The sequence below is a fragment of the Teleopsis dalmanni genome, chromosome 1, assembly GCF_002237135.1.
Source record: "Teleopsis dalmanni isolate 2A chromosome 1, ASM223713v2, whole genome shotgun sequence".
Taxonomy (NCBI): Eukaryota; Metazoa; Arthropoda; class Insecta; order Diptera; family Diopsidae; genus Teleopsis; species Teleopsis dalmanni.
In genome coordinates, this window is record NC_051846.1 from 229,872,636 (window position 1) to 229,888,041 (window position 15,406).

The following is a 15,406-nucleotide window of genomic DNA, read 5'->3' on the forward strand; positions in this document are numbered from 1 at the left end:
TTTTTTAGATTTTTTCCAACAACAATGATTTAAGATTGAGAAAATAGAAAAATAACAAACTTATGTTCTGTTAGAAGTAATTCCAATTAACAAAATTAATAAAAGATACTTCATTTACACATTAACTGAGTTTATCGTTTAATAATTTATGTTAGTGTCAATGTTACTAAAAAAAATGTCTAGTCGACACTCTTTTACAAAATTGAATGGGCTTACAATTTAAAGTAAATTACATTTTGAATTACGTTTAGTATTAGTGAGAAAATATAGCCTAAAATACAAGAGTTCTCATTACAAATTTACAGTCCAGCAATATGTTTTCCCAAACACATTTCCGTTAACAAAATTCTTACTATCGTCAAGTTAAATTTTATGTTTGTTTTCTTTAATTTCATAATAACAAAATAATTATACTTAAAGCTTAAAACTCAGCATTTGTGTTCTTGAGAGGCAAATTACATTGAACTCCTTGCAGTTAATATCGTTTCATCGAAGCAATCGAATATCTTTGTAATATCTCTGCATCTACATCTTCTCTTGTATAAATGGATGTGTCAATGCCTGATTCAATGAAATACGTTTCGCGGGATCAAGCGCAAACATGTTATCCAAGAGGTCCTTAAGCTGTCCAACTTTTCTGTGTTGATCGTCAGGCAAATTTTGGTCTGCTACCAATTCCTGTGGAAGATTCCGACTAGCCTTAACCACTGGCATAACAACAATTTTTTCCTATTATAAATTAAAGGTATAAAAATATATGAATATAAAAAGTTGACTTAACTTTTTTAACTACTCACCCTTTCAGTTAACTTATCAATTTCATGATACAGAAAACTACAGCTTTGGTCAAAATGTAAGTCCTTAAACTGCCCTTTACGTATTAGTCGATTTGGCATCTTACCTGTTTGTGATATATGAGAATTTTTAAAAAAAAGTTTCTCTGATTTTTTAAAATATTTAACTATTATAACCTAAGGTGCATTTATAGTTTTCACTTTACTGTTAGTTGCAGTAGGACTGCTGTTTTTCTGTAAAAGAAAAATTAATCAAAATTTAATTTCAGTATTAAGTCAGTTTTAAGTTGTTATTAAGTTAATTAAATCGTAATACACAAACATAGTTAATTAAACATTAGCTTCAAAAAATTGTATTACCATTAGAGATTGTTTTATTCAATTGTCAATTGTTCAATTGTGTGTTAGCTTTCACATACAGAACCATTTAATTGTGCATGCTCAAGAGAGGTAACTGGATGACTGGAGTTAAAAACTGTGTCTATTCAAATAAACAACTAATTAAATACATTTTATTTGTACACTATTTTGACTAAACAGCAGCAAAATGTATATCATTAAACTAATAAAATATACTTTTATCTCTGCTTAGCATTAAACACATTGAAAAAGTGATTTTTAAGAATTGTGTACTAACCCACTTAAGTAAAGACATTTCTAAAATGCCACCTCAGGTTGTCTCTTCCTTAATTTTGCTCTTAAATATACGCACCTTTAAGATCCATAAAGTATTTTAGCATTTGATTATTGCTCTTGCCACTAAACAATATTTTACCAGTATATAGCTCATATATAGTACAACCAGCTGACCACATATCTATGCCGTAGTCATACGGTATGCCCAATATTATTTCGGGCGCACGATAGAAACGCGAAACCAGATAGGGTGTGATATCATTATCATTTATAGTTGATGCCGATCCAAAATCACAAAGTTTCAGAATTAAATTGTTTTCGTTCACTAATATATTATCCGGTTTAATATCGGCATGTAGTATTCCAGTTTTTTTAAGTAGTTTAAGTGCAAGGAACAATTGCTGAGTATAACTACGAACTGCCTTTATATGCAGTCCCACATTTTTACCATATTTTTTCAAGACCTCCCGTAGATTCATAGCAAGTGGTTCAAAAACCATACAGAGATGCTGCGTTATATAAAATTTATTATTAGAATAGTTACGAGTTCACGCGTTTTTGGTTTTATGTGTATTATTAAAAGCTTCTGTGAATCTGAAATTTCAAACCGTCAGCGATATTTATACAGATAATAACTATATAAAATAAAACAAACTAACTTAAAACTTTTTTTTATTCAGATTTACAAGAGCCTTTAATAACACAATAACACAAATTCACTAGTTTATTATAATGTTTATTGTAATAGGAAAATATTACCTGCTTATGAAAAAAATGCCTGTACAAGCGTAAGCAGTGGAAGCGATCTTCTGGATCTGCATCGTTTAGTTTTTTTAGTATCTCCAATTCTCGTAAACCCGTTTTATGCCTTATTTTTAAAAACGAAATCATGTAAGTTACATTTTGTTATTAATGATAAATTTATAATATTTAAAATAAATAGTAAAATAAATCTAAATAGATCATTGGAAATTTTGTATTCAGAGATGAATGTTATTCTTTAGTGTTTTCTCTTTTGCAATGATTGGTTGAAAAACAAAAGATTAAATGAATTTTGTTGATAAACAGAAAAATACACTAGTGGTATTCACGATCACAAGTAACGAGTTCAATACTTACTAAAATGGTAACAATATAAAGAGCAGCAGTTATAAAATTCATTCACTCCAAAAGTGTTTTGGTCTTGCCGCTTTGCATTCTTACTAATGTTACTCAGTCATCGAGCTTGTTTCTCGATCATCGCGCTCATTACTCGGTCATCGAATTCGTTATTCGGTCATCGAGTTTTTTACTATGTCATCGAGCTAGTTACTCGTTCATCAAGCTTGTTACTCGGTCATCGAGCTTGCTACTCGGCCATCGATCTTGTTACTCGGTCATAGAGCTCATTAGTCGATCATCGAGTTATTTACTCGGTCATCGAGCTCGTTACTCGGTCATCGAGCTTGTTACTATGTCACCGAGTAGTCGGTCACCGAGTTTTTTTATTAGGCTATCGATTTCCTTATTCGGTCATCGAGCGTGTTACTTGATCATTGAGCTTGTAACTCAGGCATCGAGCTCGTTAACGGTTATCGAACTCGTTATGCTTTTTCGTAAGTACCACTTATAATATATTTTTTACAGTTTTAACACAAAAATAACAAAATCTTGCTTTCCCAGTAATTTATAATGTTAAGTAAAAACAAATTTGTATATCTTTCAAGATCCCTTTTGATTAGTATTAATATATATAGAGATATACTTACATTATTTCATTATTGCGTATGATTTTAACAGCAACATTAGCATTTCCACGTGCCTGGTCACGTGCTCTTACAACATTACTAAATACACCTTGACCTGTGTAGCCAGAAACTGTGTAACGATTATCTAATGTTTCGCCAATACGCACGCGATAGTATCCTTCTGCATCGTCCCAATTATCAGTAAGTGCCGGGTTTTCAATTTGGTTTTTGTTATGAACAATTGTATTTGGTGACTTGAAAATAAAAACATTAAAATTGTAAGCATATTTCTTTTTTTATATATATGTCTATTCATTTGCGATAGTTACAAACACAAAACTCACATCGAACTTTGAATCTACATCTTGGTCTGCAAACATATCCCACTCTGGTCGTTTTTCTTTGCCACTATTTTTAGTTTGTTGCTTTTTTCCCTCACCTGTTGCGGACTCATTGTTGCCTTCAGTAGACTCTATTATCTTATCTGTTGTGTTCTCTAGATTTGTAGATTTATTTTCGCTTTTCGTTGCTATAGGGAGCGGCTTAACATCCTTCTTCTCATTTGGTTCAGCTTTTGTTACGTCTTCAGTATCGCTATTAGATTTTAATTTCTATCAAAATAAATACATATGATTAGAAAATGTTATGTTAAATTTTGATTTATATACTTTTAAAAGCTCCTCTCGTTGTTTACGCCGCATCTCAATAATTTTTTCTTCATCGTCATCTTCGTCATTTATATCTATATCTAAATTCAGTTCGCCGTCGCTACTCGATTCATTCATTTTTTGGTTTTGACCTTCACTAAGAGAATCACGATATTTATCTGGACGAACACGAGGACGATCACGATCACTACGCCTTTCTTCTCTCTCTCGTTGTAAGCGATCACGTTCATTGCGTCGACGATCTGATTCTTCTTTACTACGACTATGTGAACGTTCACGATTCCAACGATCTCTATCACGACCTCTTTCTCTGTCTCTACCCCTATCTCTATCACGTTCCCGATCACGTCCTCTGACAGAACTATCATCATAACGTGACCTATTTTCTCTTGCTTTGCGTTCACGCTCCCTGCTGTTTCTTTCACGTTCCTTATCACGATTAATTTCCTGACGTAAATCTTCTTTATGTCTATTTTGATCAATAAGTTCACGACGCTGTAGACTTCGACTACTTTCTCGTTGATTTTTATATGTATCTAATTCCCGCCGTGGTGTTCGGCTTCGTGTACGTCTTCGCTGTTTATGGTATTCATTTTCATACTCTTTGCGAGCTGATGACCGTTTTGGTGAACTTATACGTTGGTCTTTCTTTGTATCATTACTGCTAACACGAGGTTTGCGTTGCCTTTCCGGTGTATTATGACCACTAGAATCATCCAATAATATTACAACTGGTTCAGTAGAATTTGATTTAGAAATTTTATTATTATTTTTACTAATATGTGAAGTTGAAGGGCTGGAAGTCTTTTCCTTGGCTCCTACTGCCACAGTTATGTCAAAATTTTGCTGTGCACTGACTTGCTGTTTCTCAATTAAATTTGTATGTTTATCCTCACCCTCGGATTCTGACATGTAAGCACCTAAGCGCGCTTGTAGTAAGGCTTTCTGTTTCATCAGGTCTTCTAAGTTAAGATCGTCTTCAATTATTGCCACTTCGGGACTAACATCATCATTTGGACTTTATTCATTAAAAAGAAATTACGTAAAATTATGAAACTAAAATATTTATATATACGAGTAACACATTTTAATCTACTTACACTTCGCTATCACTACCCGAACTTCCAACTTCCATTACAGGCAAGACTTTGGTTTGTATGGTTCTAGTAATTTCTTCAACTAAACTACTGGGATCTGTTTGCATATTAGGTCTTGTTATACTAAATTTATTACCATTGGCGTGTTGTTCAACACGTAGAAAACTTGTCGTATCCTTGCTGGCTTTTTGCATTATTTCCGCAAATTTTTCATTTAAAGTGGCTGGTGTACGCTTAGTAGTGGAAACTTCAGATGCCATATCTGAAGATTCACTTTGTCTACGTCTTTTTTTATATTTCTTGTGACTCTTATGAAATTTTTCAGTTTTGTTAGATTTCTTCTGCTTTTTATGTTTTTTCGATTTTTTGTGTGATCCGGACAGACGTTTGGAACGTTTTTCGCTATCAGTGCACGCACTTAAGTCGTCGCTATTAACAGAAAAACAAACTATTAAACTTCTTTTTCATAACCTCAATTTCTTACTTACCTATTTTCATCACTTGACATCTCAAACTATATAATAATAAATTATTTCTGATTAGTCTTATTTGAACTAATATGAGCGCACGAAATTGAATTTCTTATTGTTTGAAATAGATTCTTTTTTTTAAATATGAATTAATAGAATGCAAAACTAGTATATAACCAATAGTGCCCAATAAATAAGGAACAAAAGCAAATGGTTTGACATTGACATTTAAGTGTTTTTTGTTTTATGCTAGATGGCACTGCCAGCGTTTCGATTAATTATCGAAGTAATTGCATTGATGAATCGGTTAACTTTTCATAATTTATATAAATTGATCAAATAATGAGTCAGTAATTTTTGCATAAAAGAATTTTGTTTAAACTGAATTTTAGTTTTAAATGTTTCGTGAATAGAAAATTAATCGAAGATATTAAAATTCTTTGAAATTTGCTGTTCAATACCCATCAGTGCCATAATTTCTTTTTCATTAAAGTTAAATTTCTTAAAGTATACAATAAATTAATTAACAACAATCATCATCATAAAAATCATTTTTTAGTGTGCTTTTGTTTACAATTTCAAATTTGTTTGGATTCGCGGCTTCATTTTTTCTTATAAGAATGTTTGAAGACATCCATCACTAAATTAATGCCTTTAAAAAATAAATACACCTTTATCTCATAGGGCTTGCAAAGATTTCGTGAGGATATTGTACGGTAAACGCTATGCAAATATTAAAATAAAAGTGAATTTGGGTTTAATGCGACAGTATAAACATAGTGTAGACTTGTACTATGAATATTAAGTCTAGTACTGCATTAAAACGAGTTAATTCAATTTATATAAATGCCATAACATAAATCTGTTTTCAATGTTTTAATATACATATTTTGTCATCACACTCAGAATCAATTACTATTTAAAAATTTTTTATGAAACAAGCACAAGTAGGAAAGGAATTTAATACTAAACATATTGTGCACAATTATAAACTCTTCAGCTAGATTAAAAAGTTAATATTAGATAATAATATATTGATAAAGTATTTTGAAAAAAAATTATCGAAAATTTTTAAAAAAATTACCTCGAACTGTTATAATTTACAAGCTTCTTTTTATAGAGAGATTTAAAGGACTAAATATGTACATATGTAGTTAAAGAAATTTAAATAATGCTTTTGAATTACTCTTTAAATGAATTTTTTTCGGATGACCTTTTCTTATTTACTTATGTTACCAATGATCTTTTCACTCAGTTATTTAAAATTAAGCTCCTAGTTCTATTATACACATTTTTTTTCATTATATCGATAAATATTATTTTTATTATAGCATGTGGAAAGGATCAAAACCCACATGAATTGAAAAACCTTAGCCATCAGACTTATAAAGTATCTGACTGAAATTAGATTCTAGTAATAAGGGAGAAAAGATTTAAGAAGCTTAGTATTTGTATTTACAAATTTATTTAAGCTAGCCATATCGATCAAGAAAGCATTTTCTGCATTTATACCATTTATGATATGCATACTATATATTAAATTTAATGTCGGGCTTAAATTATTTCAAGTTGGTTACATTTTTTATTAACTTAAAACCTTTAATTTAATAAAGGTAAAAAATTATTGAAACTAATAATAGTCCAAATCTAGAAAAAAATGAAATTACTAAATAAATAAAATTAAACTTATTTTTAATTAAATTATAATATAGAATTTTTGATTCAAACAAATTTATTATAAATGCTGAATAAGTTAAACGAAGATAAAAAAATAAAATAATCAATGAAGTTATTAAAAGCATTATTAATAATATTATTCTATTATTAATAATTTAGGAGTTGTATCTACTAAACCAAAATAGCTAATTGGAATGAATCTTTACACAAAATCTATTATAAAATGGAGTCCCATAAATTCCAAATTTCTTTTATTCCAATTTTTTATATAGAAAAAATTAATAAAATATAACACGAAAAATTATATTTATAATCATAATAGCTGGTCTAAATTAAAATTTTCGTATTGTAAAATTTGTTTCGTTTATATCTTATATTACGAAAAAATAAGCATTTGAAACTATAAACACTATGTTTATAGAGAATTGATGGGGCAAGTAATAAAATTTTCCATATCCTTCTAATTTTTACTGTTTGTTAGATTTTATTGGTCATACTTCATATTAACAGCATAACAATTGAATAACTTTGTGGCAGCTTAGATTTATTATATTAAATAGGATTTTCACTTCGTAGCAGTTTCAACTCAAATTATATTTTCAGCTTTCGTATTTTTCAACTCTGGATTTATACTGAAATTTTTAGTTATCGTTTTAATGTCTATCAGTAGCATTCATAATTCCAAATACGCCAGTCAGTTTCATGTTTTCTTAGCAAATATTATTTATGACTTGTGAATAGTGAAATTCGTTATAATGAGCATTTTCAAGTAACAACCAAGTACAATAGAGTATACCAAATTCGTATACGCACACTCTTGAAGTGATATTAATTTCTTAATTACTCGTTGAATTTGTAATATGAAACAGTTAATAATAAAACTAATACTGTTGATTAATGAATATAAATAATTATTAAACATTTAAAATAATATATATATTTTTATTCCAAAGAATATTCAGTCATCAACTGCATATGTTAATTAACTTTAAGTTTTCCTTTTGTTTCCTTATAACCTATAATTTCAAACTTTTTAAAATAGCGTATTTTAATATTAATATGTAAAGTTTATTAATTAATAGTAGTAACAAAGGAGTTTACTCTAAATTTATTCTGGAATTTCGCCACCTGGTACCAGCTGTAATTATAACAATCGTTAAAAAAATATTAAACTTTGTCAGTTATCACGTACCATCGTTATATTGTTGCCATTCAATAAGATTTGATCCAGCTTAGTGATACGTCGGCCTTCAGGTGTGTTTTCATATTCTGTGACATCGTCTAACAGCATATTAACAAAGTCATCGAATCCGAGTAAAGTACCCACAATTTCTTTATCATTCTTCATGATAATATGTATGCGGGAACCAATGCATTTGTCCACGAGCTCTATAATAAAATTAATACATCACCCGGCATTTAATAGTTACGCTAATTAACGTTTACCTAATGGAAGTAGCGTTGAAACATTTGTTGGTGGTGGTACAGCAGTCATTTTGATTTTCTTCTAGTTATTATAATAGCTACTTAAGGAAATAAAGACTTATCCAAGAATGCCCGCAAATGTTTTGCAACGCTTATAAAGCCAATATAAACACGCTTGACATATCCCCAATTTGTTTATATGACAGCAGCACTGTCAAATATGGTACTATTCACAATAAACAAATATCCATTTTTATTGTGTAGAGTCGGCTGAAATGTTCATCAATTAAATTGACATTTTATATATATTTATTCTTATGAAAGTTTTCAGAAATTAATATATTTGACCAATGGGATGTCTAAATCGTATTATATGGTTGACAGTTTTTGTTAATTTTGACCAATTATGAAATATATAAATAATCAAAAATACAACTATAAAAATGTTAGATTACTCTAATAACGATCGATTGGATAACAGCAAATCTACATTTAATCTAGATTTACCAATTACTCATGTTCATGTATGGTTATATATTTTCAGAGCATCCTTTATAATATTGGCATTTTGTGGTCGAATTAATACACAATTTATTACATTATACGTTATGCTGCATTGTCACCCAGATCTCGATCCATGGTTTAGTTTTCTCATACCTACTGGACTGACTGGACTATAGATAGACGAGTTTTTGTTAGTACACTGATACATTGTTTACCCTGACAACTCAAAATGAAAGAGCTGGCATTTGTACTTCTTCCTAAAAACTGGGTCCTAGCATATCGTTTCGATTACCGTACCATTGCACTGTCTTGCAGGCTGAAGAATGCCTGCATTTTGCTGCATAGTGGCGACTCACGATTTTAGCATAGTTGCATCTCTCTGATCTTAAGACCGAGTTGATCAAAACTGGACAAGAAACGTACCAGTCAGCTGCTTCAAAAAAAGCGTAATCTGCTCAGCATTATGGTTTTAATACTAGAAAGTCATGTTATAAAACTGTGTCTATTCTATAATACCGTTTGTTGTGCTTGTGACCTAGTGAATAAGGAAAACCGTACACTGTATGTGTACGGTTTACGGCGAATGTACGGTAGGTGAATGCCGGACTTGGGAGCGGTTTGTTTAATTCCGTTTCGGAAATTTTGGCGTACCTCGCTCTGGTGGGCCACGCTAAAATTTTTGACTTAATCAAAAAAAATTTGATTGACTTTATTATCATCACTGATACGTTGCTAAAAAGCTACAAATCCTAAACATTTTTGAAACGAAAAATTCATTTTTGAAAGAAATATAGATTAAATACGTAAATATTCAACGCAAGCAATTATAATCAACTGCCAGTTAATTTTCATAAACAACTTCAAAGCTTAGATAACCTTTCAAATAACGATATGCTGTGTGTTTTATGGGATTGAAAGGGAATAATCTATTATGAGCCATTTCCAGCCAGTTGCAATGGTTAATTCGGTCTTCTCTCGCTCCCAACTCGACCGCTTTAATAAGACAATCAAATAAAAGCGACCAGAATTGGTTAACAGAAAAACAGTATTGTTCCATCATGACCCTGTATGTTAACTTGAATTTGGTGTATCTGCCGTATAGCCCTGTCGATCTCTGTAAAACTCTCCTAATGGTGACAAATTGGCCGACCTGTCTGCAGAACTGTTGAAAATCACTTGGTGAAGTTTTTTTTTGCAATTAATCGCAGAATCGGTAGAGCATAGATGAGACCGGAAAAATAGTAAAAAGGTCATAAATAATAAGGACTAATTTAAACTTTATTCAAATTAATGTTTAATAAAGAAAATTTTCTTTGAGAAGACTTTTCAAGGTACCATGGTACATTAGAAAGAGTGACATCCTCAGGGACCTTAAGATTGATCTTATGAAAAAATACATAAACGATAGAGCTCTGAAATTATTTGCGAAAACTGATAGACTTGCCAACACCGCGTTATTGATTCTCAGAATAGTTACAGGCTCCTCGGGAAGGTATGCAAATCTGCTTAGTCTGATAAAGTGATAAACAATAATCCAGTCAAGGTGTAAAGAGGGGTTTTGAAGATACCTCGAGTTAATAGAGAGTAAAAGTGCTCAAGTACACTGGCTCCAATAGCTTCAATATAGTTAATAAAGAAAATTTTTGTTGAAAATCTAATAAAAAACGTTAAATTTTTTGATATTTCCCAATATAAATATTGCAAACATTTTATTGACAAATTTTTTAGATTTTAGATCGCTTTAATCAACTCTCAATTTGGCTAGAGTTGCTGAATATTTGATTGGAAGTAAAGTGCATTAAAGTTATGTAAATAAATGAACAAGAAAAAGTCTATGGAAGTTTCCACATTTGACCAGTTTCTATTTGAAAATGGTTGTGGCACATGCGTGCTGCGGCAGGTACCGGTGGCCAAGAACAATTGTTGCAACATGTGCCCCATCATTACATTGTTGCATGTCTGCTCGTGCTGTGTGTTTACAAAATATTGAATAAATTTTGTTTTTAATGAGAGCAACTCAGCCGAAAGCTAACGCGCATGTTTCCATATGCGGGCAGAGCACTTCCGTTCAGCACTCAATCCATATTGAGCACCGTCAAAATATGAAACCGACTCCAAACTCCGATATGAAATTTCATACGAAAAGTGGTAGTTTGCATACATCCACAAAGGTTAATACAAAATATTTTTGGTCAGTTAAGTAAGAATCAGTTCTGCTTAAAACTGTGACGGACGCGGTACAATAGGACCGGAAGTTATTAAAAAATATTGTAATTGAAAAATGTATATGCATAAAAAAATTATTATAATGTGCAGAGTATTATAATATATTTTTTTTCTTTATCAATATCAATAATAAAATAATTTCAAAAGTTGTGTAACTCACATTATGTTACTTTTCCGAGCAAACGCTGCAGTTCGATAATAGTATGAAGAGTCATGATAAAGAATGGAACTATATCATAAATGATAAAATTTAATAAATAATAAAAATACAGCATAAATGCACCTATTGTTTTTTTAAATAGAAATGTAGTCGGTACGTCACATCACATAATAGAATTGCAAATCATGTTTGTGTACAGAAAAAGCTATAGACATCCTGAAGGCAACGCATATTTTCAGCACAGGAATAAATCGATAGCAATTTGCTCTGTGTAAATTTTGTGGCATAAAGTCAAAGACACTTAATTTCGTCCTCGCTGCCGCAGGAGAATGCAGACGCTTGACAACGTTAGCAAAAATAATCATTAAATTGCATAAAATCCGTAATAGTATAAACTTATATCAGCACTCGAAATAGCACAAGCCTCATTGAAGCCTCAACGTCCTCACTTGAATCCGCACCACCACCAGCACCAGCATCAGCTTTATATACACATCACACAATGGCTGCAGCAAATCCAATCAGCACAAGTTGTCAAAGCATTGCCTCGGTTAGCAATAGTTTGAATCCTTCATCCAGTTTGGGTAGTGGCAGTGTACGTAGCAGCGGCAACCATTACGTAAACGGCACTGGCAGTTTGGGTCGTTTAAAATACTACAAGCACAAAAGTCTAGACGGCAGTGATGATGAGGAACTCGATTACTCACAGGTAAAAAAAAAACAAAAAAAAAATTCGGATTAATTAATAAGAAAGTAACTCTATACATAAATTAATTTAACTAATTATTTTAGTTCGTTGTGGATATTAGCCGTTCTATTTAATTAGGGTAGGCACCCCTTAGTGTTTGTCCTTATGAAGTATATGAAGTAACTTCATATACGTTTTGTATTAATAGAAATTAGTTGAATTGCTTGCTTTTCGCAGTACTGCGTAGTCCATTTGACTAACTGCAACCAATTGACCTCATACAGCTTTGCACAGCAGTTCATGTGTTCATAATGTATTGGTCATCCATCGACTGTCAAGTAATTTGTTACACGTTTTCGTTATTTTCGGGAAGAGCTACGTTAGTTGACATATTTAACACCCTGTATGTTAAGTCGTGTAGTTAATTTAATTATGTCATACACGAGTGGATACAGTATGGGAAAGAAATCATATGTGTTTAATTGTTTTCATAACAGCTTTTTTAGGGTTTCGTAGTAATCAAATCATACGAATTATTTGATATCTGCAGAAGTAAGAAAAACCCATCGAGCAGAATAAACTTTATACGACTAAAGGGTTTCGTAATAATCAAATCAGAAGAATTATTCGATATCTTCAGAAGTAAGAAAAACCCATCGAGCAGAGTAAATTTTATATAACTAAAGGGTTTCGTAATAATCAAATCAGAAGAATTATACGATATCTTCAGAAGTAAGGAAAACCCATCGAGCAGAATAAACTTTATATTACTAAAGGGTTTCGTAATAATCAAGGATTTCGTAATAATCAAGTCAGAAGAATTATTTGATATCTGCAGAAATAAGAAAAACACATCGAGCAGAAAAATCTTTATATAACTAAAGGGTTTCGTAATAATCAAATCAGAAGAATTATTTCATATCTTCAGAAGTAAGGAAAACCCATCGAGCAGAATAAACTTTATATTACTAAAGGGTTTCGTAGTAATCAAATCAGAAGAATATCAATTGATATCAATATTAGAAGATATCAAATCGATATCTTTGGAAATAAAAAAAATCATTCAAGCAGAATAAAGTTTATATGACTGAAGAAGAAAAGTTTCAAACAAAGAAAGATATAGAATTGTGCTAATAACTTATTAGTTATTGACAAACTATTGTATTTTTATGTGTGGAAGAATATAGTAAGAACTTAGTACCTGAAGTGACTTCTCTAATATTTACAATGTAACTTATAAAGTGAGCCAAGATCATATAACATAATATTAAATTTCTGAATTCTCTTGTAATTTAAGTTTCAAAGGGACATGAGTGTATTAGTGCTGAAAATCATGTAAATTTCTTAGGGATTTCAGTGGTTTGAAGATACTTTATAATGATTTAAAGTTCACAGATCCCACAGTTCACTTGTAATTTTAGTTTCAAATGGACGTGAATGTATTTGTGCTGAAAATCACCTAAAAATTCTTAAGAGTTTCAGTGGTTTGGAGATACTTTATAGTGATATAGATCTCTTCCAATTCCTATTAATATATATAATAATTGCATATATACAGATTTCATATATATTGTATAAGAAAAAAAAAACATTTTTATTCGAGATTTTTGAATTTTGTGCCAAATATTTGTATTTAATATTAAATAAATGAGATATAACTATTAAAAAACATATATATTTAAAATATAAAGAAAGAAACATATAAAAAGTAATTACTTTTCTGTTAAAAGTTTTCAAATTTTTTTATTAAAAATCTTATAAAATTTTCACAATGGTAATACCTAATTCACTAAATTTGTATCTAATTTACCCTACTTGAAATTTTGGTAAATACCAACATTCGCTGCCATACCGACATAATTTACTATTTCCCTCAATTTTCTATAAATTTACTAAAACTCGCACACGGTCTTAATGAGAAATTAGTAAATACTCACATATTTTGATTTTACGGCCCTGTATAAAACCTGTATAATAAAAAATACTGTATTTTTATGAAATGCAGTATATTAGAATTGATATTATACTTTCTATTAAAAGATATAAACATAATGATAAGAGATTTAATGAGTTAATTCAAGTTTGTACGATAAGGTATATACATATATCTAGCTTTGGCAGATGGAGAAAATGTCAAAGCTGTAAGCTTTATATGTATAATATAATTGTTATAAATTTCTATGCAATATAACATATTTAAATTTAGTAAAATAAAGCTAAAATACTATTACTACTACTCTAGTTTTATACACTGATAAAAACACCTTAATTTGTGAGGTATGCAAAGGGTCAAAGCTGCGATCATTCATTTAACAATATATAATACGAATCAATTGCTTTTAAAATTGAACTCAAAAATATAAATTTTAGCTTTTAATTATATCACAAATCATATTTAATTAATTTCAAAGTCCAGTGCGACAATTATATTTAATATGCTTTACTGAACTTAAACATTTTGGGATTTGAACTTTATTTAGAATTAATTTGTCTATGTATATTTCTTTCTATCTATTCTAAACATTTTTATGTATAGATAAATATTTTTATTAAAAAAATATATTTAATATTATAATTTAATGACACTTTCTGACAATGCAATCACATGCAATGTCAATTTCAATGTAAACGACGCTCTTAAAATCTAATTACACTTTTTCCGCCAGTGTAAGCCCTTTTGTTCTTTTTCGATTTCAAATAGTTTTCTTTGTCAATGACAATGAACATGCGAATTTGTCTAGTTTCACTTCAGTTAATAAAATTGTTGCTATTTTGAATTGAACGAGCATTTCCGCAGGAGGTGACAAGGTGGAGGAAATAATAAAAGAATGAAATTAAAAGTTTTCGCTTAACAAAAGCCCGTTTGTATGTGTTAGTAAAAGTTTAGTTTGTTTTTAATTTTGTTTTGCTTTTGTTTTGCTTTTGTTTTTGTTTTTGTGTTTGTGTTTGTGAATTTGCGTTCACTGTATAAACACACAAGTAAGTTTTTTCTTTCATATGTGTGCGTTTTGTTCTTGTTTTATTTACTAGTGGTAGGCCCCCAGCTCTTCACTGTGTTACCATTTTCTCTTTTTGCAATTGAAATTCATGATGAGTTTTAATATTTAATATACTCGTAGCTTAAGGATAATTTATGAAGATTGTTCTTAATAAAAGGATAATAATTTCGCAAATCTGTAAGAAAAATAGTGTAAAATATTTAATGTTAATTTTGCAAGCATTTATGTTGTGTAAAAATATATAGAAGAATACTAATATATATAAGTATACATATGTAACAAAATTATTAATATAAAAATAAAGTGGTTTTTTCGAACAGTAGTGAACTACAACA

At 30.2% G+C, this 15,406-nt stretch overlaps 3 protein-coding genes across 6 annotated transcripts in view; 1 reads left to right on the forward strand and 2 right to left on the reverse strand.

Moving 5' to 3' along the window:
- Positions 1-188: 188 nt before the first annotated feature.
- On the reverse strand, positions 189-5,729 carry LOC119672590 (serine/threonine-protein kinase PRP4 homolog). 4 transcript variants are annotated; one of them, XM_038083685.1, is made up of 9 exons: positions 5,411-5,729; positions 4,926-5,351; positions 3,826-4,843; positions 3,502-3,768; positions 3,179-3,411; positions 2,190-2,298; positions 1,507-1,939; positions 798-901; positions 189-729 (listed from the first exon to the last, which is right to left on the reverse strand). In XM_038083685.1, exons 1-9 carry the CDS (start codon positions 5,428-5,430, stop codon positions 526-528), a joined length of 2,814 nt encoding a protein of 937 aa, XP_037939613.1. In that variant the 5' UTR covers positions 5,431-5,729; the 3' UTR covers positions 189-525. The 4 variants fall into 4 exon arrangements, 1 of the variants encoding a protein (XP_037939613.1); XR_005251923.1 differs by lacking the exon at positions 189-729 and adding an exon at positions 963-1,028 and having other exon boundaries at positions 813-901; positions 1,432-1,939; XR_005251924.1 differs by lacking the exon at positions 189-729 and adding an exon at positions 972-1,028 and having other exon boundaries at positions 816-901; positions 1,432-1,939.
- A 2,261-nt stretch (positions 5,730-7,990) lies between these two features.
- LOC119667956 (U6 snRNA-associated Sm-like protein LSm5) lies at positions 7,991-8,721 on the reverse strand. The gene is made up of 3 exons (XM_038077307.1): positions 8,516-8,721; positions 8,262-8,458; positions 7,991-8,207 (listed from the first exon to the last, which is right to left on the reverse strand). The coding sequence occupies exons 1-3, from the start codon at positions 8,562-8,564 to the stop codon at positions 8,178-8,180; spliced, it is 276 nt and encodes a 91-aa protein (XP_037933235.1). The 5' UTR covers positions 8,565-8,721; the 3' UTR covers positions 7,991-8,177.
- Positions 8,722-11,886: 3,165 nt separating this feature from the next.
- The window catches only part of LOC119667630 (collagenase-like), a 10,157-nt gene continuing 6,637 nt past the window's right edge, over positions 11,887-15,406 (forward strand). The window contains exon 1 of the mRNA XM_038076934.1: positions 11,887-12,093. Coding sequence (XP_037932862.1) covers positions 11,887-12,093 — 207 coding nt within the window. The remainder of the gene's footprint in view (positions 12,094-15,406) is intronic.